At 46.6% G+C, this 25764-nt stretch overlaps 1 protein-coding gene across 1 annotated transcript; it reads right to left on the reverse strand.

Annotated features, from left to right (window-relative positions):
* Window positions 1–887: 887 nt before the first annotated feature.
* On the reverse strand, window positions 888–14749 carry map1b (microtubule-associated protein 1B). The gene is made up of 7 exons (XM_029168902.3): window positions 14337–14749; window positions 12725–12826; window positions 9277–9359; window positions 8535–8675; window positions 3308–8459; window positions 2986–3224; window positions 888–2739 (listed from the first exon to the last, which is right to left on the reverse strand). Exons 1-7 carry the CDS (start codon window positions 14521–14523, stop codon window positions 2584–2586), a joined length of 6060 nt encoding a protein of 2019 aa, XP_029024735.1. The 5' UTR covers window positions 14524–14749; the 3' UTR covers window positions 888–2583.
* Window positions 14750–25764: the final 11015 nt, after the last annotated feature.

Below are 25764 nucleotides of genomic sequence, written 5' to 3' on the forward strand. Positions count from 1 at the left end.
TTATTTTACTTATGAATATAAAGAATGTAGCTGCATTAAACAATCATTCAATCTGCTTATTTGGTCAGGTTCCTTTTGTAAAAGAAAAAAACACATAAATGAAGTAAAATTATTTAGAAAATTAATTTGTTCATTTAAAAAAATAATTGACCACTCTTCACTACAGAACGATTCAGTGAGCATCACATCCTCCAACTACTTTGTGGCTGCACTCACTGACCTGCAGCATTATGTAACCAAGGCCTTATGTCTAAGTGCTACCGCATTTTCTCTGTCAAGGACATGTTGAACTCATAAATTCAACACGAAAATGAATCACCTTCTGGATATAGCCATGTAAATTCATTCACATTTCATATTGTATTACGGTATATATTTGTTTATTTTCACACACATTGTTGTATTTAGTTTTTAATTGTAACTTAATTGTGTAATTGACAAAAGACATTAAAAATGCAAATCACTGTGGCAGTGGACGTACGTAGACACACACTTTCAAAATGTGAAGCTGCTTTGTGTAATAAGCTGTAAAAATTTCCAATAAGTGAGGAGGTGCTCCTTAAATTAACTCCTAAAATAGACAAGAAAATAGGGCTGGGGCAGGGAGGTTCCCCTCTGTTGCCTTAGCAACAAGATCTCAGCCCATCCAGCTGAGATTGCTTGCTCAGCCAATCAGAAACAAGACCTTGGATAATTTATGGTTTCCTGCAAGGTGTATGAGTCTCTGTGGGTTCCTGTCCCGCTTTCTGTCTCTCTGCAAACGCATGGACGTTTGCATGAATTAAGTGAGTAATACATTTTTCTTTTACATAAAAATCATGTATAGCTACAGGTTGGTAAATGAAAGTTGTGATTGACTTTATAATAAATTACAAATACACAAATGCTCATTTTTCATATTGGATTTTATTGTGGTTGTTTTTGAATGTTTGTTCTTTAGTAGTGGTTCCTCTTACATCAGATTAGGAAATATTGCACACAAACATCAGAAAGCACTAATGAATACTTTCACTTGAAACTAGTTGCTATTGGTTAAATATGAGGTTGGGAAAGGGAGGAAGAAAAAGGGTGCAAGATCACAAGACAAATACCTCACAGCAGCAGACAAACATTATTAAAGTTCTCCCGAGAGAAAGATGAGGAGAAGAAGGCAGAGATAAATAGAGAGAAAAGAGAAGAGGTGCAGAGAAAGTAGACAGAGAAAAGAGAAATGTCATTGTCAAGAGAAAGGCCGGTTTAGTGTTTGTATGTTTGTTCTTTGCTTTTGAGCCTCCTGTTTAGGAGAACACTTCATCACGTAGTATTTGGTTGAATGTTAATCCAGAAACCGGCCTGTCAGAGCTCGTCTTCGGCCTCTGTACTGCTAGTTCAGTGTGTGTCATGTTTGTGTTTAAAGTGTCTAGTTTCGCTTCACATACGTTCATCCGTCACTCTCACCTCTGTGTGCTGCTACGCCTCTAATGGAAGCTGTTTCCCTTGTCTCCTGGCTGAAGAGGACAAACTCTTAGATCATAAAAGGTTTGCAGCCTCCCTAAATTGTCACATCCACGAGTAAATCTACACTGTGCTGTTTTACAGTGATACAGTCAAACTGCATGAGTTAGTGTCGCATACGATGTCATGGTACAATTAGCAAAAATCATACATTGCTCCTCACATGTATTTGGCCTACAGTATATATATAGTGTATGTCTCATAAGTCATGCATGTTTCAAGCTATTTATAACTATAATACAACGCTTTAGAAAAACAAGACATTTTAAGGTTTATGAAAATATCCTGCTTTGCTAGCTTTACATTGGGAAAAGTCTACTGTACCTCCCACACCGCTCAATGGCTACATAAAAACAGGTCATTGCAATAAGGTTAAAGTTTCTCTTTTTAAAATAACTTGAATTCAAAAGCTAATTTGTGGAAAATGATACGATTTCAAAGGCGTGACATATGGAGTACAATGGTAGAGACACTGTGTTGGCCACGGTGAATATGAAGCCCGACATCATATTAATGCTAATCAGCGCTGAGTACACCTTCATGTTCATTAATATTCGACATCCTTTAACTATTTAGCCTTTTAACAGTCCTGTTCTGGGTTGACCTGTGGTCTCTAAGGTTACTGGCCAACACCGCCAGTAGCACCAGGTCTACATTCATTTTTGCTCCTGAAGGCAACACCAGAAAACGTGCTGCTCCCTCCTTTGGTGTGGATAACAACCATAGCCTTGAGTTCATCTCATTTAAACCTCTCATATGTTTCTCTGGGGACTCAGAAGAAACTTGTTAACTTCATTACTTTACCTCGAGATAATACCTGGACGACTACACGGAGAGTTTTTGCTTCTCCAATTCTTTTATACCTAAAATAAGATAACATTACACTGAGACATCATCAGTAAACTTTCATACATTTCTCGGAGACCTTGAAACCAATTAATATTGTTCTTGCGCTTTTTTGATATTTGTCATATTGGCATTAACAGTGTTGACATGTATCCTATAGGATCTAAGCTACATGGACTTCTCCCCCTCAGTCAGTTCTCAGTCACTAGGCCTCCTGAGCCACAGATCTCTTGCTGAACAGACCTACATCTCTATCTTACAAGCTGGGAAAGACTCATCTTGCATGACAACGGTGCTGCTGCTTGCCAGAACCATGATGTTCAGCTCCTGCTGTTTGTCGTGGGTCTCCTGGTACCACTCCCTCATCACATCAGTGTCGTGGGTTGGAATCAGAGTGACCTGGCATTAGAGGCGAAAATCCCGCTATTATACTTTAAAAAGTACATATGAAATGATGCTAAAAGGATCTAAACATAAATGGCCTATTGTTTTAGATTAATGGCATGTTCAGAAGATCAAAGATCCAGTCAAAAGAATCTTACAAGACATGATGAGATTAACACACCAAATCTCTAATTGTTAATTCAAACCAAAGCAAATAAAATGTTTAAGACCAAACTAAGACACCTGTAAATGAATATGTACCTGCAAGTTATTTCCCCACTGGGCCTTTCCTTCCAGGAGAGCATCGAGCACAGCCCTGCTGGGTTCCTGAGCCGTCTGATCATTGCCACTGACCACGTAGTAAGACGAGCGCACTCTCTTAAAGAACTCAGCGTCCACATTTTTAGCACTGCAGTGATTGGGGACGTAAACCAGATCCATGTACATGGGAGGACAGTTGGGCAGAGTGGCCCCACCTGATACTTTTCCACTGCCCGCACCTGAGACAAACATATTGCTTTGATAAGTTCTAAAATTTATGTGATGCAAATGAATGATAGAGCATATATGTAAACATACTTACCTGATGTGGCACTTTTTACACCTCTAGAAGCAGAGGTATTAGTTGCGTTCTTGGCATCTTTCCCCTCTCCTACGCTCTTCTTTGGCGAGGCAGTCTTTGTGTCCTTGACCTTTGATAAAGCACTCTTCCTGGCTGGCGACGAAGTCTTTTTCGTGAGCTTTTTCTTCTTAGACTTTTCTTCGGTGTCTACATTAGCATTGTGGAGGTTTTCTTCAGCCTTGAGGGCTTCTGGGTCCACCATGCAGACATCGTGGTGGCCTGACGATGGAGCAGAGTCCCTGAGTCCCACTGGGGGAGGATCGGCATGCCTGTACGTCAGCGTTCGGTCGGTAGGCAGCGTCTCAGAGTCATCTTCAGAGTCAATGTTGGCGTCTGCTGTGATGGAGGGACACTCCTCTGTCCCAGGCGGAACATCTGAATCTGTCTGGGAAGGGGCAGATTCGCTGACAGATGTGGGTGGAGTCTCCTCACATTGCCTGACGGGAAGCTTTCCACCTGGAGGTGGGGGGGCTCCTCCGGACTTGGCAAGAGGTCGTTCTTCATCCAAAGCATTCTCTTCATTGATGAAATATTCTAGAGGGTTAGGGTTGATGAAAGATGGGGACAGCTCTGTCTTGGGGTGACGGTACTCACATGAAGTGACAAGGCAGAGATCCACATCTGTCCGAGATGGAGCAGAGGGGCTCCTTTTAGTAGAATCCTCATCCCTGGAGCCACTAGCAGAATTGTAACTACACAGATCAGAGGAGAAAAGTGGATTCAATGGAGAGGGAACTTTAGGGCTCACGGGGGATTTTGCCTCAGGGGAAGATTTGTCACATTTAAAAGGATTAGTTTCCTTTGCTGGCAAAATTATCTCTTTTGATAAGGTCTGGGAAGATGATGGAGAAGTAGCCTTGGGAGGTGAGGGTGAATTATCATACTTCTGCTCTGAGTCTGATTTAGTCATAACACTCTCCATATTCTGCGACGTGGGGCTCTGTTTAAATGGTGAGCCTCCTAGCACAGGAGATGGTTCACTGGAATGGGGAGAATGGGTGAGAGAGGATGCCTTGGGAGTGACTGGCGACTTGTCTGTCTGCTCAGCCATAGCATGTGTCATGTCCGTCATCTGGCACGGCGTGGTGACAGAGGGTGTGGACTGAGATGCATCTGAGGGGGTTGAGGAGGTCGCACGGATGGAGTCACTCTCTTCAAAAGGTAATAGCTTCTCCACCACAGAGCTAGCCTCTGCACATGGTCTGATATAGTTTCCATCTGAAGGACTGTAGTCAATCTCCGTGGGGCCATTCTCTGTTGTACGTGAGCGGCCTCCCACAGAGTGATGCTCTGGGGATTGCTTGCTGAAGTCCAGGGCTAAGGAGTGGTCGGGCGACTCCTGGCCAAACTCTATTGACATGGCAGAGTGCTCTGGGGATTTTGTGTCGTACGCCTGTGTCCGGCTTTTTGTCTTCGGTGAGGTGTCTGGTGAGATGGACATGGGCCTGGGGCTGTCCTCCTTGGATGCAGAGCCTTCGGCCTCCTGGAAGGTCGTTGGAGTCTGGACCACAGAGACCGACAGGGAGTCATCGACTTCTGTAGAGTGGGGAGAGCCTACCTCAGCATGAAGGGAAGGAGAATCAGTGGTGGGCTCTGGTAGGGAGCTGGTGGCCAAGGAGGCTGTGGAGGCAGAGGCTAAATGTGAAAACGTGTCTTCTGCCACCACCTCTTCCAAAGGCGTCCCCGACTTGTCTGATGTGGTGCCCTCTGAAATAGACATTTTGCTTTCTTCCTTAAAGGAAGTAAAAGGGTTGGTGTCTGCCTCATGTTTAGCCATTGGCACTGAGGACAAAATTAAATGGGCACTTTCTTCAGTTTTCTTCTGGTCAGTGTCAAACGGTGACTTTTCCTTCTTCATTGGAGAATCCGGCTCAGTTGGAGAAGGGCTTTTTGAAGAGAAAATATTCTTCTCTACGCAGGAAAAACCTTCCAGTTTTGGTTCATCACACTCTGGTGTAACTCTGTTGGACAAATCCTCTTTGTCACTCGTGACCTCCACAATGACTGGACCCTCCCCTCGGTCGCCTGGAACAGGTGGAAGAGCTCCTGGCTTTTCCTCGACCGGAGATTGATAGTACGGCGTGTGACCGCAGGACTGAGGCGAGTTGGCTCCTTCCAGCGTTTTGTCATCTGGGCTGATTGAGGAATCTACTGCTCCTCTGGTGCACCCTGCCAGTGTGGTGGACAGTTCAATGGGAGCAGCAAATCCTGATGGAGACTCAAACGTCTCCTTGTGGTCCACAGAAGGGGAACGGACTAGAGGCAATGTGGTGGAGGTTGAGCTGAGTCTAGTGGAGTCACCATCATACTTCTCATGTGACTCCTGAGCTGTATCTTTTTCCGGAGATGGACACTCCTTATAGAATTGGTCCTCTTTCAGTGGTGAAGGTGGAGATATCGTGGATGCAGAGTGTTGGTACTCCTGGCCATCCGTGGCACCACTTTGAGAGTGGTCGGACCCCGCTATGTCCTGAAGAAGTGACAGCTTCTTCCTGTCATACTCCGCAGACCTGCCGGCATCTTGTGGGGGCGATTCAGCCTCCTCATTGATGATTTCATGGGTCACGTCCCTTGGAGTTAGAATCTCATCCATGGGAGCAGGCACACTGGAGATCTCCATGGTGGACAGAGTGTGGCCAGAGTCGACTGTGTGTGAAACTTCATCTCGGTTCTCCTCGTCTGATGCTGTTGAGGTTTCGAAGGCAACAGGAAGCGTTTCATTGTGAATAGAGGCAGCTGGAGAAATAGGTGAGGACACTTTGGGTGAGGCTGATTCTTCCACTGCTTTTGTTTCACTTAATAGCTGAGGTTCTACATTTTTGTTAGTCACATCGTCACCCCGATCATCATCCTGATCATCATCGTTGTCACTGTCTTCTGGTTTGACTACATCATGCCTGTCTCTGTGTACGTCTTCAGAGGGAGAAACTTTACTTGACTCCACCCTCTGCGGTTCATAGACTTCCTCCATATCTCCCTTCTCTTCATAATCTCCTCCCTCAGACGTCTCTTCCATCACAGTGCCTTCATCTTCAAACCTCTCGCTTGGGCTTCCATTTTTCTTAAAACCCTGCTCCTCTGGAGTCTGTCCACTGTCTCCTTCAGCCTCTGTCGTGGTTATACCCTCGTCCACCGACTCCAGGGCTTCAGGCGATTCTTTGGTCTGTGCTAATTCCTCATGGTGAACCATCACAGCCTCTTCTTTCTTGGTTTGTTGCACAGTTGCGTCATCTTCTACTAACTCTTCAGCTCTGAGCTCTTCAAAGTCCTTGGTGAGGTCCTCTGGTGAGGACATCAGGGACCGTTCAGCTTCTGGATCTTCTGCTGCAGTAGCAGCTGCAGTAGCTGCAGGTTTGCTGCTGTCTGCCTTTGTGTCCTTCTTTGTTATCTTTGGCTTTCCTTTGTCCTTTATCTTTGATGGTGTCCCTCCATCTTTCTTTGAAGCCTCATCTTTTTTTAGGGGCTTTGGTTTTAGAACTTTTTCCTCACCTGCAGACAGCATCTTCTTCACATCCTTCAAGGGCTTCTTGATGTCTTTCTTCAGCTCTTTCTTGTCTTCTTTCTTCTCCTTCATTGGTGACTCTCTTCTAAAATCCTTTTTGGGCGCCTTCTTTGCTTCTTCTTTCTTTACTTTCTCCTCCTTTTTACCTTCTTGTTTTGGCATCTCCTCTTTCCTTGCCACTTCTTTTTTAACCTCCTTTTTCTTCTCCGTGGACAGTCTGGTCTCCTTCTTAGTTACTTTTTCCTTTTCAACTTTGGGTTTAATTTCAGATTTCTTTTTTTCTGGAGTTTCATTTTGGGCTGTTTGTTGAGGCTTTGCTTTTGTGTCTTTCTCAGGTGCTTTGGGTTTTTCCTTTTTTACTGGGGCCTTTTCTTTTTTTTCTGCCTTCTGAGTCGACTCTACGTCGGTTTTCGCCTTTTCCACTGCTTCCTCTTTTGATTCCTTCCTGACGCTTTTGCTTGGCGAAGGCTTTGGGGTAGACTTCAGGCTCTCTTTGCTGTCTGTTCTGTGTTTCATCTTAGCTTGCTTTAGTGTCGGTGTTGACGGCATATTAGAGGACACTGCTTTCTGAGTGAACACTGGCTGTTTCAAGAAGTCTAAGTGCTTGAGCTTTTCTAAACCATCAAAGATGTGATGCTGGGTGGCATTTCCAGGAAAGAGAACACGCACAACCTTATCTGTGGGATTTGCAGGGTGCCAGACAATGAGCGAAGAGATAGAAGTCAAGTAGGAGATGGGAAACTCGGCCTCTTTTCCATTTGGCAGCAGAATGGAAGTGATGTCATTTTCACTTTCTGTCCACTGCTTCATGAAGTGCTGCATCTCCTTGCTGTTCTTTGATGGATTAAGCACATACATCTCAAGTTTCCCGACACCCATTTTTTGAAATAGTATGATTGGTTCTATTGTGTTTCCAACAGGTCTTTGCAAAGACTCTGTTCTCAGATTTAACTTAGTGAGAAACTGCTGAGTGAACGCTGCCTCCTCAACACTCCTCCGCACTCTGTAATTTGGCTCTGGGTTATCTAGGTTTTCAGGAAGATTCACAAACACCACGCCGATGTCTGGAGAGATCATGTTCTTCACCCAGTCGCTGTTAGCCGTCGAGCCCTGCGACTGTTCCTCCTCGGCCTCTGCGATCTTCCTCTGCAGCATGCTGTTGATGCCGGGCAAGTTGTCATCGCCAAGGTGGGTCAGGAGGACCGAGTCCACTCGGTCCAGATGTCTCACCAGCTTCCAGAAGCACGACCTCCTGTCTGAGCCGCCGTTAATTAGCATGTTGAAGCCGTTTACAGCGAAGAGAGCCGAGTCGCCGCTGCCACCGGGGAAAATGTAACAGCACGGTTTGGAGAGTTTGAGGAATCCACCCGAGGTCGGCGGTTCTAACATGTCAAAAGGTGTTGGGATCTCTACGGACTCAGACAGATACTCTGTGAACTCAGACAGGCCCTCCATTTCAGGGAGTATAAGAGTAGAGTTGAGCTTCATATTAATAAAGTCCTGTAGATTGTGTTTGTCCAAGTTGGAGTTTTTCCAGTCGCCTTGTTCGGGGCAGGACAGCGTCAGACTGGCTTTGTTTGCAGGGTGAATGGTGCTGAGCAACTCGCCGATCTGAACGTGAGAAAAGGAGTTAACTTACACCAAGGATATGATCTGATATGACTTCAGATTCTTTATGGTGCTCACCTCTTGGTCAGTGAATATGTCTATGAAATTGAAGAAAGAGAAGGATCCAGACTGCAGAATGAGCTCCCCAGTGTTTTCAGTGCATTGTCCCGACAGAACCAGCAGCTTGTGCCTGGCGGTGTCTGAGATCATCAAGCGAACCTGGAAGTTAAAAAAAGGAAGGTTTATCTTTCACTCCATGATAACACACTACTGGTTTGCCACAAAGCAAGCCCATCTATTTATTTAATAAGGACTATACAGTAGCAATAACAATTATATCCATGGAGTCAGTGAAGGGCTTCGTGCTGCAGCAATCCGCTTAATGATTTAGTGTCACTCAAATTCATTAGCTAATTAACTTCTCTGCTGCCTCTGCTACGTTTTCTCTCTACATGTACATTTGGTTTTCTTGCTCTGTTGTTGGTCTTTGTGTCTACTGCAGCAGCAAGTTGTTCCCGGGGCAGACCGGGTGCCTTTCTGAGTGGCGTTTGCATGTTCTCCCCATGTTCGCGTGGGTTCTCTCTGGGTGTGAATGGTTGTCTGTGTGTGTGTGTTGCCCTGCGATAGACTAGCGACCTGTCCAGGGTGTACCCTGCCTCTCGCCCATTGATAACTGGGATAAGCTCCAGCACGCCCGCGACCCCGCATGGGACTAGGCGGATGGATGGAAAGGGTTGTTGTTGTTAATCAAGTGGAAATGAGAAAGCAGATTTTAAAAATTTGGCTAAACACGCTCAGCAGCTCATGATGATAATCCTACCTCTGTACTGACGGCTTCATCTGAAGGGTTGATAAGCACCACGGTCTCCAAGACATTGCTCTTATGATGAAGAATTTTCTGCCCTGTAAAGGAAAAAACAGTGAACGCATGTAAAATGGACCAAACTCAGTGAAGGAAAGGTCCATTTATTATTTGCTCTCAAACTGATTCAGGTTTTAGCGATTTTCAGGAATTTCCGATTAAGCTAATTTACAGACAATAACAGGGATAATGTAATTAAGGATTCATTTGTAATGAATTTCAGCTCTTGTGTTGCCACTAAGGGGTGGGGCTCAGAAAATATATCAAGGGATTCATCATACTCCGGCGATTTGGCAGCTTCAATATGGCTGCATAAATGTTAATGGTATCTCCAGGGTAGAGCGTTTCATCACCAAGATGGATGAGCTCTCCAGAGATGAAAATGTAACACACCCCGTATCCCCTATATCTCACTGCTCAGTATTAAAACCTGTTTCAAGATGAAAGCCCTCCTCCATCATCATCATTATCATCATCATCATCATCATCATCATCATGTAGCAGTACAATTGTGGTTAATGAAACTTAAACAACAAGCTCAGATGCTAAAATGCAACAGTGATCCAAGGCTCCTAATCAAAACGTTTTTATTGTGTGTGTGTGTATTTTCTGTTGTCATGTCCGATTTCGCATTTTAGTCCTGAAGGATGTCTTTATTTTCTTCTTCCATCATTTCTTTCGATACACAGAAATCAATAACTCCCGCTTGAGCCAGGTGGTAGCGAATAGGCCGGTTTCCTTTGGTAAAAGCAAAGGAAATGCAGCTTCTAGAAAAACGGATGCGACGATGATACGTCTGACAAGCCCACTATCAAACAGTCAGCTACCTCCGTCTGCTGGGCTGATAACTTCATACATATTTCATATAGCAGTCTCTTATTGTGGAGCTCGCAGTCATTAACCCTGCTGCTTCCTCCCTAAGGACTGTCACTCCACATGGAGACGTTCTTCCATTGACTGCTGCTAATAGAGCAGTGGCTTCCTAACAGAGTGTGACCCAATAAGCTGGGGAGTTCAGTGAAGCAATTTATATATTTATGGAGATTGGTCTCCATTTGTTTTTTGGAGTCTGGAGATTTGGTATCGACTATTTTTGCAGCTCCTCAGTCGCTCATCAAGCTCATGCTACTATACACACTCCACCCGCAACAGCTACTGTAACAGAGGAGCATCTTGTTATTCTTTGTCTCCGCAGGTAACGCCCTTTCATGTGATCAGACACAAATATGGCAGCTCTTAGGCGTCAGGGACCAGCGGAGCACAAAGCAGCCACCAATTACGCCGCCCAATTGCTGCCAGCTCGACAAAAAATGACACATGATGCACTGGCGTTTGCTTAACCCCGACAATTACCTAGATGGATCCCAACGTCCTTAACGTCCAATGGAGCTTTTTCTCAGCAGGAGGCAAGGTAGTGTCACATGCATCACTGAGCATTCTCCTTCTGGCTGAATAGAAAGCGCAAGACCAGTATAGCACGGCCGGCACAGGCTGAACCAGACAGGGGAACATCAATTTGGACTGCACAGCACCAGAAATAGATCAATGGAACAACTACATTCGCTGCCTCCTTCCGTTTAGCACCACACAAAGCCTCGTGTATAAGGCTCGTCCTCCTTCCTGCTTCCTGCCATTTCTTTTTCCACACACAACCAAATGACTGAGCTCAGTCACTCTCACCGGCACAAATGTGGCCCCTGAGCACAATTTTCAGTGTCACTGGTTCACATGTCCCCGAACAACTGGCTAGAAAATCCAACCAGCATACATAACATGTCTGGACATGGAGCTAATGGGTGACTCACAGAGCAGTCAATCGCCTGTGTCCAAGCATCAATGCCCCTCAATATCGTTCAGTTTTAAACTGCTCCTCAGGAATGAGCCGACAGGGAAAAAACACTGCTACTGTAAATCATAATGCTTCCACACCTCCTGTCTTCGCTAATTTTTCACCTCACTGATCAATCAGTCACATTTAAAAGGCATCACGACTCATTCTGGATGCACTTTATCTCTGGCAGAGCGTAGGACTGTACAGTTAGTTGACACAATTCTTAATTACTATTGATCACAGGCTGTGGTGTTGTTCTCAGCAATCTCTTAAGTGAGGGCCTTTTATGGATTTAGGGTTTAGATGAGGCCTTTCAGCTCCTCTGAATGTAAAGTGCTGAGAAATCTATATGTGACCAGAAGTGTCATATATCCATCAGGGAGCCACTGGGGCCTGTCTGTCTGCCCCCGTCGCTCTGGGGTCCATGCTTCCTGTGGGCTAACAGACTGTGGGATGATGGATGGCACCGCTGCTGCAAAGCGGACAGACAATTGCTTTTTTCCACCACAGTCGCCGCATCACCTGCCTGTTCACATTTCATCTGTTACAGCTTCATACTAAATGCAATGCTGCAGCCGAAAGCTATTAAAATGATCTTACAGTAGCAAAGAGTAAATACGGATTTTGTTACTTTGGCGTCTTGGTGCTAAACTAAGCGTCTGCTGGTTGCAGCTTCACATTTGCAGAATAGACATAATAGTAATTTTGAGCACATTTACAACTTTTACAGTTAGGAGCAATTTTTTGATTGGTTGGTAGTTTTCTAAAAAGTAGTGCATGTAGCAAAGGTTCAGAATGATGAAGACAAAGCCTGAGGAGGGAGAATATGAGAGAGCAATTATTGCTTATGCAGCATTCAGAACTGCATTACTATCTCATCCATACTGTACGTTGCATTTTTTATTATCACTCACATCTGCCCTCATCCGCGCTTTCTTCCGACCCTCCCTTGTTTGCCTTATTTCCCACAGCCTTTATTGAGGATTTCTCCGCCATCACCTCTTTGTTCTCCTCCCTTCTTTATTTTCAGAGACTCGCCGCTGGGGATTCTTCAACTGCTAATTACTCCGGAATCAGCTGCGCATCTAGTGCCAGGTTGCAAGGCAACAGCACACGGGAAGAAGGCGGGGGAGAATGGAATGGAGGATGGGGAGACGGCACACGCGAGTTGGGTTGAAGGGGAACAGCCCAATGTACACGATCACATCTGCAAGACCAATTCTGATATTCGTAACAGAAATGAACCAAGGAGATGTATGTGAAGCAGCAGTTGTTTGTGATGCATGACGCCCTGGTGATGTTATCCAGAGAGGAGCAGGGCCAAGCCGGCTGCTGCTGGCAGTCAAGGCCGTGCTGCCCACTGACAGATGACATCCTGCCATCCTGGACCTATTCCATCTTTATGAAGCTGTGCCTTCACCTTGTAAATGATGCAGCCATGAACGCACTTGGTAACAAAAGGGCTGACGTAGTAATAAAGCCATTTTGACTACTATAAGGCAGTGTGCCATGCAATACTCCATACATTGTTACAGTTTGAGATACAAATGAAAATGTGCTTTATTTTCAGTTTACCTTTGACGTCTGCGGAGAAACGAGCCGAATGTCTGGAGACGAACAGCTTGAGTTCCTGGTCCAGGTTGCAGTCGATGAGGTTGGTGTCCCATGAGCGAATCCCTGCGAGATAGACAACAACGTAAAAGTGATCAAGGAGCACAAAGTAGCAGGCAAACAGTAAATGAAAACCTGGCAACTCCAAGTAACAGACTTGGAATTAATGTATGAACTTGATTCTGGTTTGGCATGAGAATAGAAATCTATAATGGGAAACATCTATAGCCCTGTTCCTGTTTCGCCATGGGCCAGACACAATGGAACCCTCCTCCAAGCTGAGTCACAGTGGCATCATCCTGTCTCCATAATTATGTAGAGCAGAGACCTAATGAAGGCCTTTGCGAAGGGAATCTCATAGGCTAGAAGCTAAATGACTTACAGTACAGTTCAACTGTATCACTCAGAGAAGCATTGTGTCATGAAGCAAGGGTGTGGCCCCATGACTGATGTGTGCTGATGCTCGCAGCTATTTTGCTGTGTTTAATCCACAAACTACTAAATTACTATAATATATTTATATCAAACTGCACCTAATCAATTAAATAGCACGAGCAAAGTAGGACAATAGAAATAAACTTAGTTAACAATAAAGAGTAAGAATTAAATAAGCTCTGAATATAAAGTTTAATGTTTGATTAGTGGATAGAAATGAGCAAAAGTAAACAAAGCCAGTTAATTGTCTTTGTTGAAGGAAGCCCCACTTAATTTAATGTAAATTGCAGGACTAACTAATCAAAGTGAACACCTCTCTACAGCTTCTCTTCTGCCTATATTCTGTACATCGGGGCCGCATCCTAACTGCGCCATACTCTCCTGTCCCCTCTTCTGTCACAGCAGCTGGAGCATTTCAAAAACGCCCTGCTCAAAATCGACCCTTGTGGCTTTCCGTAGGGACCGCAGTGCGGACCGGGCCACGCCCACTAGCCGGTGTAGGATGAGAGCTGGATGCAGGATAATGATGGTGATGATGATGGAGAAATGTTGAGACATTGTAGACAGGGAATTCGTTCATTTCCATTCCAAAAAAAATAAATTACTATTATTTTTCTTCTTCATGACACACGCGCAGAAGCAGCTGCTTCAAACCCAGTTGTCCTTTCCCGACTATGATGCGTGGGACTCCGCATCCTCCAGCACAAAAGCCTGACGCAGGCAAATAAAGCCTGGCGAAGTGCAGCTGGTGAAACGCGATCCCCCGCATTACTGACGCATGGTCCGGATTTGGTGCTGAATCACGGCTGCCGGCGTCGCTAGAGGACCCGGCCTCCGTGTGCGGGAGAGCGGCGGGGCCTGCGGTGCCAAGAACAACACCGCACGCTGCTGTGAGCTGCGGGGAGCGCGCCTGTTTAGCCATAGCTGGGAGGAGCTGCGTGGACCGCATCACTTGTGGCAGTGACAGTTTTAAGGTTCCAGTGATTCATTCGCACAGTCGCGTCGTGCGTAAAGTTCGGCGCTTCAAACAGGTGCATCCGCCGCCGGCGCAACGCCACGAACTTCTCACATCCACTTCTCGGTTCAAGTTGCGTACGAATGCGTTAAGTTCAGCCCCCAGCTCACACAAGCCCCATCTTACCTTTCTCTATGTCCGCAATGGCACACTTGAGGTGATCCTCCGCGACGATCTCCCCGATGACCACCAGCAGGTAGAATTTGCCGTCGTTGAAGTGCTGCGAGGGGCTGGAGGAGGGCGTGGGAGACGTCCCGGCTTTGCTCTGGCCGCTCAGAGTCTCCATGTCTGCAGATTCCACCAGCGTCGCCATCCTCCTGCGCGTCTGTCTGTGCCCCGTGCGCAGCGGCAGCCTCCTCCCTTTATTCGGTGCAGCGCGCCGGAGCGGTCTTCAGACACACGAGTGGAGCCTCGATAGGAGTGGCCCCGGCGTTTTATACCAGCAGACACCGTGTCATACTCGGTAACCGGGGAGAGACGAGCACGCCGGCGCTTTTTCGCACACTCACTCCACGGCTGATGTCATCCGCAACGAATCAAACACCTCCGGAAGTCACCCGCGTCTGATGCTTTGTGTTGTTCTGTGCAGAGTCACATGCAATCAACACTCAAATAAGCAAATAAGTATTGAACCCATGTAAACATACAACGGGAATTTCCTAACTAACGCTTCTTTTATTTTTTGTTTTTGAAAAAGATAATGGACAGGACTGCCTTATTTAATAATACAGTAAACCCGTAAAATATTTAATAAAATAATTTTCTATTTATTTATGTATTTGTGTTTATTAAAGCCCTTATTGATTTAAGTTTGGAGAAATGGGGGTAAAAATATTTTTTTCATCCTTGTCAGTCATGTACACTAAGATGTTGATGCCTTTTTCCATTTAACCCCATACAGTAGGTGTTTGAAGAAATGTTTCACTGTCTGATCGCATCATCCATCTTTGATCTGACTCTGGATGGTCCTGCACGCCCTGACGGCAGAAACCCCCTTTTTGATTCACAAAGAGCTTCCACGCAACAAAAAGGCAAGTTTTCATATCAAAGAACGCTCACATCAGAGAAAGGCTAAAGTTGGGCAACTACAATTGAAAGGCACATGAAAGGAACGGAGATCACAGGTTTGTGCTCAGACACGTTTTATTGGGAAAAAAAAACCTGTGCTTGTGCAGCATTTGTCGCTGCTAATACAGTCAGTGTTACGCTATTTTATCTTCTATCTCGTGATGTGAACATGAAATGTGCTCAGGTTTCCCTCAGAGAAGCATCTGCAGCTTAGATGTTGTACAGAGGACTACTACAAGAACAAAGGAGGAGGAAAAATGAACAGAGACAGAACAGCATGACACACACACACACACACACACACACACACACACACACACACACACACACTGACTTTCCCGCTGCATTTCCTTCTGGCGAGTCTCACTGATGTGATGTGAGTCACTGCAGGTGTACTATTGACTTAAGAACCTTATGAGGAGCAGAGTCCACTTAGCCGCTACTGGCTGGGATCATATTAGATCCTTCCTGGTTTCCTGGGCCTGGTTTGGCCATATCCTCCGAAGGCCAAGAGAGGTCGTATCAAACATTCATCACGTACAGCTGGGAATGAAGGAAGGCATTAAAAATAAAACAGGCTGCTGCCAAAAGTCTCCAGGACACAGACGAGGGCGGGATGAACGACTGATGGATAATGAATGCAGGGCTACGCTTGCACACGCACATTTGCGTCTGTGTCCAGGTACAGACAGAGGCTTCAGAAAGATTCAAATAATTCAGAACGATGCGTCGGGTTTTAACGTGAACATTATATTTATTATTGCACAGGTGCAACTGATGACATCACACAGTGACATCACCTGGCTGGCAAGTGTCTGTGTCAGTCCAACCAGATCTAATGATGACTAAACTACATTATACAGAACAAAAGACGAGGGAGGTTGAAACACCTGCTCACGAAACGGGCAAGTAAGAAAGAGCTGAGCAGACAAAAAGCCAACACAAAAGCTCAATCTATACCCTACGTACAGATGAAAGCGGAGCAGGAGCTGGTGGATGAGGAGCGAAGAGGGAGGATGATCTGGTCAGAGCTGACAGCTGGTGGCATCGGGCGGCCACTCAGACCCTCCCCTGCCTGGTAATATGTGTCGGCACCCTGCTGAGCCGACCAGTGTGTGTGTGTGTGTGTGTGTGTGTGCGTGCGTGCGTGCGTGCGTGCGTGCGTGCGTGCGTGCGTGCGTGCGTGCGTGCGTGCGTGCGTGCGTGCGTGCGTGTGCGTGCGTGCGTGTGTGTGTGTGTGTGTGTGTGCTAATAGACGATTGACTGGAGAGACACAGGACCAAAGAGGGGAAGTGAAGCACAGTTCAATCAATCACAGTTCACACCAGGACACACAGAACAAGTTCAAAACCTCCTGAGATGAAATTACTTAAAAGTGCCACAATATAAATACCAACAGGTTCTGGATGTGACTCACAAGGACAAGCTGAGCGTCGCGCAGCATGAAGCCTGTTGCTGAGTGTATTTTACACGGTCTGACTGGACGTCCGTTCACGTGCCGCTTCCATAAGCTCACGTTCATTCACTTTTTGAAGGACAAAGCAGAAGTGAGATGGAGGTTTGGTAACAATCCAAAGGAGGCGTCGTCCTCAGCCATAATCAGATGCTAAAGAGGAAAATACCAGTGAGTTACAGTGTCGGTGTAACATGCTGTATTCATGAATGATGCTTCATAACGTTTGGAGTCTGGTCGGTATTGGCTCAGGTCGCTGTGCTGTGGTCAGAGCGCCCTCTCGTGGCAGAACACTAAACTAGCTGGAGTTTACTCTAATTATTTATTAATTGACCTCAGACGTTGTTTGCGTTTTATTCCAAGTATTTGCTTGGTCTGAATGCTGCACTGGGACACCGTTAACTGCTACTTTCTCTGTGTGCAAGTCCATTACTTCACATCCCTTGTGTCTTTTGTACAGTACAATTACTACTGTGTACAGTGCAATGTACAATTACACATTGTAGCTATTAATATCATGGTTTTTGACAATTGAAAATAAATTGGAATACAGTATTTCTCTTTAGTGATTGACGCTTTAATGAGGCTTTAATGATCAGCCAACCATATGTCAGCGCTTTCTCTGCAGGAGTGACTTACAGGAGGATTAGAGCAAAGTCACCCTGCTGGAAACGTACAGTAGAGCTCCTAACGTCGCAACCAGAGAGTGGAGCTGTGGTGCTGCAGCAGAGTCGATGCAGCCGAGGTGACACCTGCAGGAGGAAGCTGCTGGATCTGACCTCGCTTACCCATCAGGCCGCGGGGCAGAGGCCTCACAAGTCTGCTGTCACAAACACGAACCCGGCCTTTTTTTGCCTCATTCGGGTCCTCGTAGCATGAAGCTCCCAATTCCAGTCCCTGCGAATGTGATGAAGTCTGAGGAATTAGCTGCGAGCTCCGCTTCGCGTGCCAAGCGTTTCCACTTGAGCAGGAGCGGCGGGACGGCGGCGAGCCCTCTGTCACCGTTTAGCGGAAACACTTGGCACGTGCACGGGGGGAACATCGCGCAAGCAGACGCCTTCCCGACATCTCGTGGAGCCAGCTCTGCTTGGTGATGTTAGTAAACCTGGGGAAAACACTGCTCCGTGGCTGCAGCAGCAGATGGGCTCTGCCTCCGAGCCCTGCGAGGGCCGACCCGGTTTCCCACGAAGTTAAAGCTGAGGCGTCTCTAAGTTAAAACGTGCTGTTCCGCGCAGCTCAGTACAGAAAATTCCTCCTGGCGCCCGTGCTGTTCCAGTCGGCGGGTCTTTGTTCTGGCTCCAGACAGCTTTAAGGCCCATCACCTCTTATCTGACTCCCTGGCTGCATATTATCCGCTGACGGAGCGACTGATGCTCGTCCAAAACTCACACACACTTCGGCATCGGAAATTCCTCACGCTGCCGTCACAGCGAGGGGCAGCTACAGTGTGCTGCTGCTGCTGTTGCTACGGCAACGGCTGATGGCCATCAAGATCACTTAAGTGATTGAAGGGTTGATGGCGCCCTCCACGCATCCATGCACTCATGACTAGAGCGTTGTAGGAGCTGTGACGGGTCAATTAGCGGTTTTTAAACTTCAGTCCAGTCATTTCATCAAATCCATCTCTGCACCTCCTCATTGTTTCCAAAAGGTCACGCTCTGCCGTGTCAGCATAGGAACCAGGCCCAGTGTGACAGTGGCGTCTTGTGCCTGGTCAGTGTCTCTGCCTCTTGCCAACGGCCGTGCCAGCTCGCTCCTGCACGGATCCCCCGTCCAAACTCCTTTTGCTTTTTTATCAGGGTGTTTACAAAACCAAGTAAGGGCAGCTTTTAAAAGGCCGGGAGGAAAAAACGCCTCCGGGAATGTTTACGAAATGTTCTTTGGATATCATTGCGCTGTGCATGCATCCTAGCATCTGTACATGCCGACAAACATACTGTCGGTGGATTCCAAAAGGCCGAACGTCCTCAGCTCCGTGGGAAAGCGTGGGTCCGGAGTGGAGCCCAGGCGCCGATCGCAGACGGAGTCGGCGGTGAGCGGCTCCGGCTGCGTTCCCACACACAGAGACAGGGGAACTCTGCGACGGCGACGATAACACATGCATCTGCCTCTGACTGTACATTCCATTCACATCGATCCCTCGCAGAACATACCGTCCCGCTCCATACGCTGGGAGTGCGTCAGCCGGAGCATACGTTCGGCTTCGCGTACCGACAGGCGATGATGTCATCGCAGCGGGACGGGACGCGTTGGGCGCCCGGGGAACGTGTTCGTTTGGCTCGTCGAAAAAAACCTGCCGGGATCGTTTCTAATCGTCCCGGCAGCAGAGCAGCCGCAGGCGGGAGGCTCCTGGGAACGCTCCTTGTACTGAACTCTTCAAGGAGCCGTGCATTCGCTTCTGTTCCAGCTCTGGTACTGGTTGATTCGACTCTGGTACATATTGTCACATCCTCCCTGCCGCTCCCTCGCGTGGCCCCTGAGCTCTGACTCTGACTCTGACTCCAAGGAAAAGCCTGATTTGATTCACCTGTGCTAATTAAAGCGCTGCAGAGGCCAGAGGGAGGAGCTGAACCCAGGCCTAAAGAGGGTTTCTCTCCATCCGTACTCAGATCTGTGGCACAAACATGAGCAGCTTCTCACAGCTTTTACATCACATCTGTCCCGACAGCTGCCTGCCTCAGACAGGAAACAGTTGGTTTTCCCCTGCAAACGCTCCGTCCCTCATCTTGTTGTTGTGGGAAAGGTGTGCCTTATTGTCCAGTATATCTTTCATGAGCTGTGGGTGTTTTGTCAATCACCACTTTTCTATTTTTCAAGATTAGAGATTCTCGCCCCAAACAGACACTAATAACAAGCTTGTTGCTAATAATTAAATATCGTCATATTAATGAGCTTGTGTTGCATTGATGTGATTTACTGATAACTTGTTGTACTGTAACGTGCTGCTTGTTGCAGCTCCGAGGAGCATTTTAGCATCGTCCTGCTCATCGTTGTGATTTTAGCCCGCTCTGTTTAGCTTCACTCCTGGAGCTCTCAGCTGGAGTTTACAGCAAAAACACTCAAAGGCACAACAGCTGGCACAGACCAATCTGATGTTGGAGGGTCGTACGGCGAGCATCCAAGCCTGACGAACAGCTGGAGGATAGTGAGTGATTGATGAGTTAGTTTCACCTCGTGTCCTGTTCCTTTTTTGTAGGATGTGAGGTTGGGGGGCAGTTATAAAAGTGACACCAACTTTTCTCCTGGCTTCAATAAACACATGTTCCTATTACAGTGCAGGGCGAATCTCAATAGACAGACATCCTGTCCCAAAAACACACACACTCACACGCAAAAAAGGTACGCAAGTCCACACACATGCTCATATCAGTGTTGACATTAAATAGCGAACGCTTAGCCGCGGAGGACATTGACAAAACAAGCCGATTTACGATGACTTTCCATCACGGATCGCGCTCGCGTCACGTCACCGCTCTTCAAACGCGCTGGAAGAGCAGCAGGTGTGACACGCTCGGAAATGGGGGACGAGCGTAAGCGCGGGTCGGGAAGGTCACGTTATTGAGACCGGAGGGAAGCCCGGAGGCACCAGCTGGGTCGGATTTCCAGAGAAGCAGAGGCAGAGAGTGAAAACAGAAGAGAAGCAACACGTACAGTCATTTGGCTTCAAGAAATAAATCTATGTATAGTCAAAATATTACTAGATATTATATGATCATACTGTATATTATTATCAGTAGGCGCGGCTCCTCATTCTTTCATTCATTCATTGTGATTAGCTCAGGTTAGACCAGGTGTGCTCAGTCAAACAGAAGCAGATGAAGGTCAAGGACAAAGCATTGGTGTCTTCCAGCTGTTAATAAATAAACACACAGACAATAAGATGCAGGGGGTCACGAGGAACAAATGCAGGATGAGTCAGACGCTTCCCAACAAAATACTACTTACACTGTATTTTTACTGGTTGATGAAATGACGAGTGCCTGAGGAAGCTCAGGGGAAGAAAAGCAAATTAAAGTGATTATTTTTAAAGGTACAGCTGGCATGAAGACGAGTCTGAGAGCCAGTTTATTTAGACAAAGCTTTCTTTGTGCGTCTGCTGGTAGCTGCAGTTATTACATGTTGTTTTGAAACCTGCACAGCGCCTGAAGGATAGAGTGGTAGAAATAAAAAAAAAATACATTCTACAGTAGTTGACGCATCGAAGTGAGCACATAGGAGTTTATCTAAAGCTCATCAGTGGAATCAAACACGGAGCAAACAAAGGTGTGCCCACATGTACACACAGACGCACACAGACGCACACATCCAAACGGGCCGACTGGTATGTGGAGCACAGATTTGTTGTACAGCCGTCATGATTAGAGAACATTTATTGTCAAGGAATGCAGAACAGGACAGGCGTGGCCCTGCGGTATCACAACAGACGCCGGCACCGCTGCAGGAGGCTAATGACAGCCTCGCTTCACCCGGAGCCTGTAAACCTGACGCTCAGCACGGATGAAGATCCCCGACGCCGCGTGCTGCCGTCGTTAATGCACGCGGCCGCGACTGTGTTTGGAAAAGGATTTCCGTGCACTAACAGCTCTGTGCGGCTGGTAGCGATGCAGGTGGGGCCACCACATCTAGGCGCGCGCATGAAAACGAACACGCAACTTCCACTTCCTCCATTAGCGAAACCCTGCCTTGCTCGTGAGCCACCGTGCGGGGCGATGCCCACGGTGAGGTCACGCGAGGTCAGCGGGTGGGAGCGTGGGCGGCGTCCGGGCCTCTCGCTGTGTTTGTGTATAGGATGAAAGCATGCATACTGTATGAACTCGCTGATTATATTGTGCTCCCGTCTCGCGCAAATGCGGCGAAAGCTGCGCGACATCAAGCGCTTGGTGTTTGCTGCGAAAGCCCGCCGCGGGCGAATACTTCGCCGCTGCCGAGACTTGTTCCTCTAAAGCTTATGTTAAAAGCGCGCCTGAGCGTGGAGCTGATGAACATAATTACAGTCGTGGGCGTCTGGGGTTCCCTGTGGATGCACTGACTGGGAGGAGAGGCTCTGAAGGTGGCACCGGAGCGGAGGCCCCGGTCCAGGACGTGTCACACACGGCAAAGCGTCTGAAAGAGGAAGAGGATGTGTCAGATGTGCAGCTTTGCATCCTTTAAAATACATGGTGCGGTTTGAAACAATTAAACATTAACAGTGTGTTTGTCTAAGAGTCTCCTCCTTCAGATACATCCTCAGTATGTAAATGTGGGGAGCAGATTCCTATGGGTTACTCATTCACCACTTAATTCCAAGGAACAACATATTCATTCCTGAGATGCACAGTCAGCAAAAGCCAAAGTTATTGTTGGACCCGGTTTTGCTGAGGTCTGTTTTGTTCCCATTCAAAAGCATTTAACTCTCAGTGGCCATAAATCTGAATGTAACTATCTATATATTAAAAAGCTTTGGTCTTCTCATTCTTTTTCTCATTTCACAGTGACATGTGATCCACAGCTGGACTTACAGCTTCACTGCGCTGCTGAGTAAGCAGAAAGAGCTCGGTGTTCAATAACCTTAAAAAAAAAAAAAAAAAAGTCTGACAAGACAAAAGCGCTGCGACGCCGTGTCGTGCACTGATTTCGAGCTCCGTCTACCGTTTTGGCCGCGTGCGTCAGAAACACCTCTGCGGAAGCTGTAAATCAGTTTGCCAGCCTGCGTTCTGTGCTTTCAGATGGGATCAGGCCCATGTACATGTTGACATGTTATGATCAGATTCCACCAAGCTGTGGCACAACTGAATCTGGGCCAGAACCTAAATAAGCGGCTAGTTATGCCATCATAGCTCCACTCATGCAGGTGAGTGCAGTTTCATGGCTTGGGTTGAGAGCTCTAAAGATGTTAAACCCAAATTATGACAAGAAGAACAAAGTCCGTGACCCATCCATGGAAACAAAGGTCATTCGGCCCGAAAACTCATCTTCAGTCCAGGTTTGACAGTCCCTGTTCCAACTGCTGTGTGGGTGGACTGGTCACATGGAAACCATTGGAGGTGATTACTGGCTGATGGAAGGCCAAGAGGACGATCTTCTATCATTCATAAACACGCAACTAGCTATTGATTGTTCACGTTGTGTTATAGTTGTCAACAAAGCGGCTTGTTGTTTCAGGCGTCCCTCCGGATTTATGGATTCTCGTTCCAACTCGTCACAGCAGCTAGTCCCACAGGCTGACAGGCTTTTCGGAAGGCTCATTGGGGCTAAATCCAAAGTCCAAGAGTTCCACCTTTAACCCGTGCATTTCTTCAGAACTCAGGGAGTCGCCCGCTCTGGCCCCCTGGGGTTTACTCCTCACTGACACCATGGGAGGATTATGTGGGATGTGTGATTAGCTGGACTCTCTCTGGAGCAAACGCACACTGCCGCTCGTCCGCTCATGTGGGTTTCTTGGCAGCTGCCGAACGCCGCAGACACGTCTACGTGCCTCCATTAATATTTTTATATTTAATCGAAGGCTTGCAAGAATTGACAGGAAAGACGGGAGCGAATCCGGACCTGCCTCTCGGTTTTCTGTTCCCTAATTTAGAACAAAGGGCATCTTTGAGCTTTAATTTAAGCCTCTCAACTGTTGACACTCAACACTGTGTGAGAGCAAAAAAAAAAAAAAAAAACCAGTCATAAACCACAAGAGTAAAATAAACAACAAAAATACAGATCTGGACTTGTTGAAGATGTTCACAGTCATAATCAGAGAAAGGAAGGAGCAGATGCATGTATGCAAATACAAAACTCAGACGTCAGATGATCCTGGTCCAACGTGGTCCAGAGTTGAGCAGGACTGGGACTGAAGCCGGGCCGGTGGTTGAGTGTGGGTTGGTCCTCAGGGACCCCCAGCATTTCTCTGCTTTTCCCAGGATAAGACAGAATTGCTTTTATTTTGAGTTCAGACCGAGATATTGCTTTAACCTTTAGTCTCACTTGCTCATATGAACTCATAGGTTCATTGAATACAGCATCCAGGCTTCACATAAATGGGTTAATATGAACGTTTTTATTGCTATTTGGCTCAAATCGTCACACAGATTCACCAGGTGTCACCATTCATAATTCAGCGAGACCTCGGGTCAACCGCATCATAAAGGATTCCATAGCTGACTGTTGTCAGTCGATAAGATGGGTCAGATGGGTCGGAGCTGCATTACAACTAATTCAAATGACAAATAATCAAACTTGAACCTTATTTAAAGGTGCAGGTGCAAGTGATTTGAAAGGTTTCATGAATCTGTATAAAGAATCTGCCGAGACCTTTTCCTTTCATATCCGTGCATAACATATAAAAAATAAAGGTAAATCAGTGCAGCCATGGTAGCAACCAGGTGCTCATGACCTTCAAGCCCTCGGGCGCCTTTGTCTGTCAAAGCATTGTGCTGCCAGGATGAATATCACTACACGGGTATTTTCACACTGTTTTGGAAACTTAACACACTTAACAGTCCCTCCTGCCTCGATGAATGCGTAGTCAAGCAGGCAATTCAAATTTTAGAGAAGGTTCATCCTTTTCTGAATAAGGGCTTTAAATTGTCTTTAGTTATTCTAACAATGTGCTATTTGGAATTTAGGAGAAATAATAATAAACCCGTGTGTCATGTGTCATTCCTGGAGCTTTCTTATCTCCAGTAAGTAGATCCGCCCCAGATGTGTTTCTAACCTCTGCTTCATCCCAACAGATGGGGTTCTTCAGATCGCTTACTTCTGGGAACAATGATACTGTATGTGTCATGAAGCAGGAATGCACCAGCAGTCGTACGCTGAGCATTTATGAGTTCCACTGACTGTCGTCCTGATAATGTTTCTGACATTTTATTTCAATGTTTTGTTCATCACATACTATTGGGCCCTGAAGTGTACAGACAAAAGGTAACAGAATGATCTAATGCCTGATGTGTCCGTCTGGCTTGTTATTATGAATATTAAACTAATTGCTTAAGTGAATCTGCCAGTGCCGTGTACTGTAAATACATCTGCACTGTTTAGGGTCCCGTCAACCAGCCGGACTGGTTGGAGCACGCGTTCCTTCACCCAGGCTCTGGTGTCTGGTAACCGTTATGCTTCTCCCATATTTTCCAGCTAAATACATGAGTGGTAATACGACTGGAGACTGCTGCATCCACCCACAGCGTGTTGAAGCTATCAACAGGTCACTTGTGGGCTGGATCATCGGACATTCGCTGAGAGGCTGCAGAGGGAGGCTTTAGTTTGCTTCAGTTGAGGTCTATGGTAACGATCCATGGATGAGACCCAGCAGCACCTCGATATTCACTGCTGCTGCAGACGTGACCCTGAGCGTTCGCCACCGCTCACGTTGTGGCTGTTTACAGTTTCTCCTCCTCCGTCGCTCATCACACCTCAACAGTTAAATGTTGTGTTGCCAGTTTACTGCAGTGCCGAAGCCACATCAAGCGCACGGCAGACTGCGCTACCTGGCCATTTTGTCAGGGGAGTGAGGTAAGTGCAGCCCTGCAGGGGAAAACAACCCGAGGAGCTGCCACTATCATGCAGAGACAAAACTCTTGTTAAAAATAGATCCAAGAATGATAAAAACACCATAAACATCTAGTATAAATAGTCACGGTCTCCCAAAGGAATGAGGGAAAAATCATAGCATGGATTGAAAAACATTTTGTTTACATGCCCAGGATGCTGCACAGATCATTTCAGCATTAGCAATTAATTGTAATATGACTCGAAGGTGTATGAGACACAATCGCAGATCTCACTGCACTAGAACACGCACAAAGGTCGTTATGGGTCTGAACACAGTCACTTTGGCAGAATTCCTCTTAAATTAGTCAAACTCAGACAGTTGAAGCCTCAGATGGACTATTTTTATACAAAGGAAAGAATGTGGATTTTGTCCCTGATTATTGTGAGCTGTGCATAGAATGGGAACATTTTCACAGCAGATGCGGGTTCTAGTGCAAATGTTCACCTCCTTCTGGCACATGAACGAATATATATCATAACAAATGCTACTCAAGACACAATATTTGAAGTACAAACTGC

The sequence above is a fragment of the Betta splendens genome, chromosome 12, assembly GCF_900634795.4.
Source record: "Betta splendens chromosome 12, fBetSpl5.4, whole genome shotgun sequence".
In the NCBI taxonomy this organism is placed as follows: Eukaryota; Metazoa; Chordata; class Actinopteri; order Anabantiformes; family Osphronemidae; genus Betta; species Betta splendens.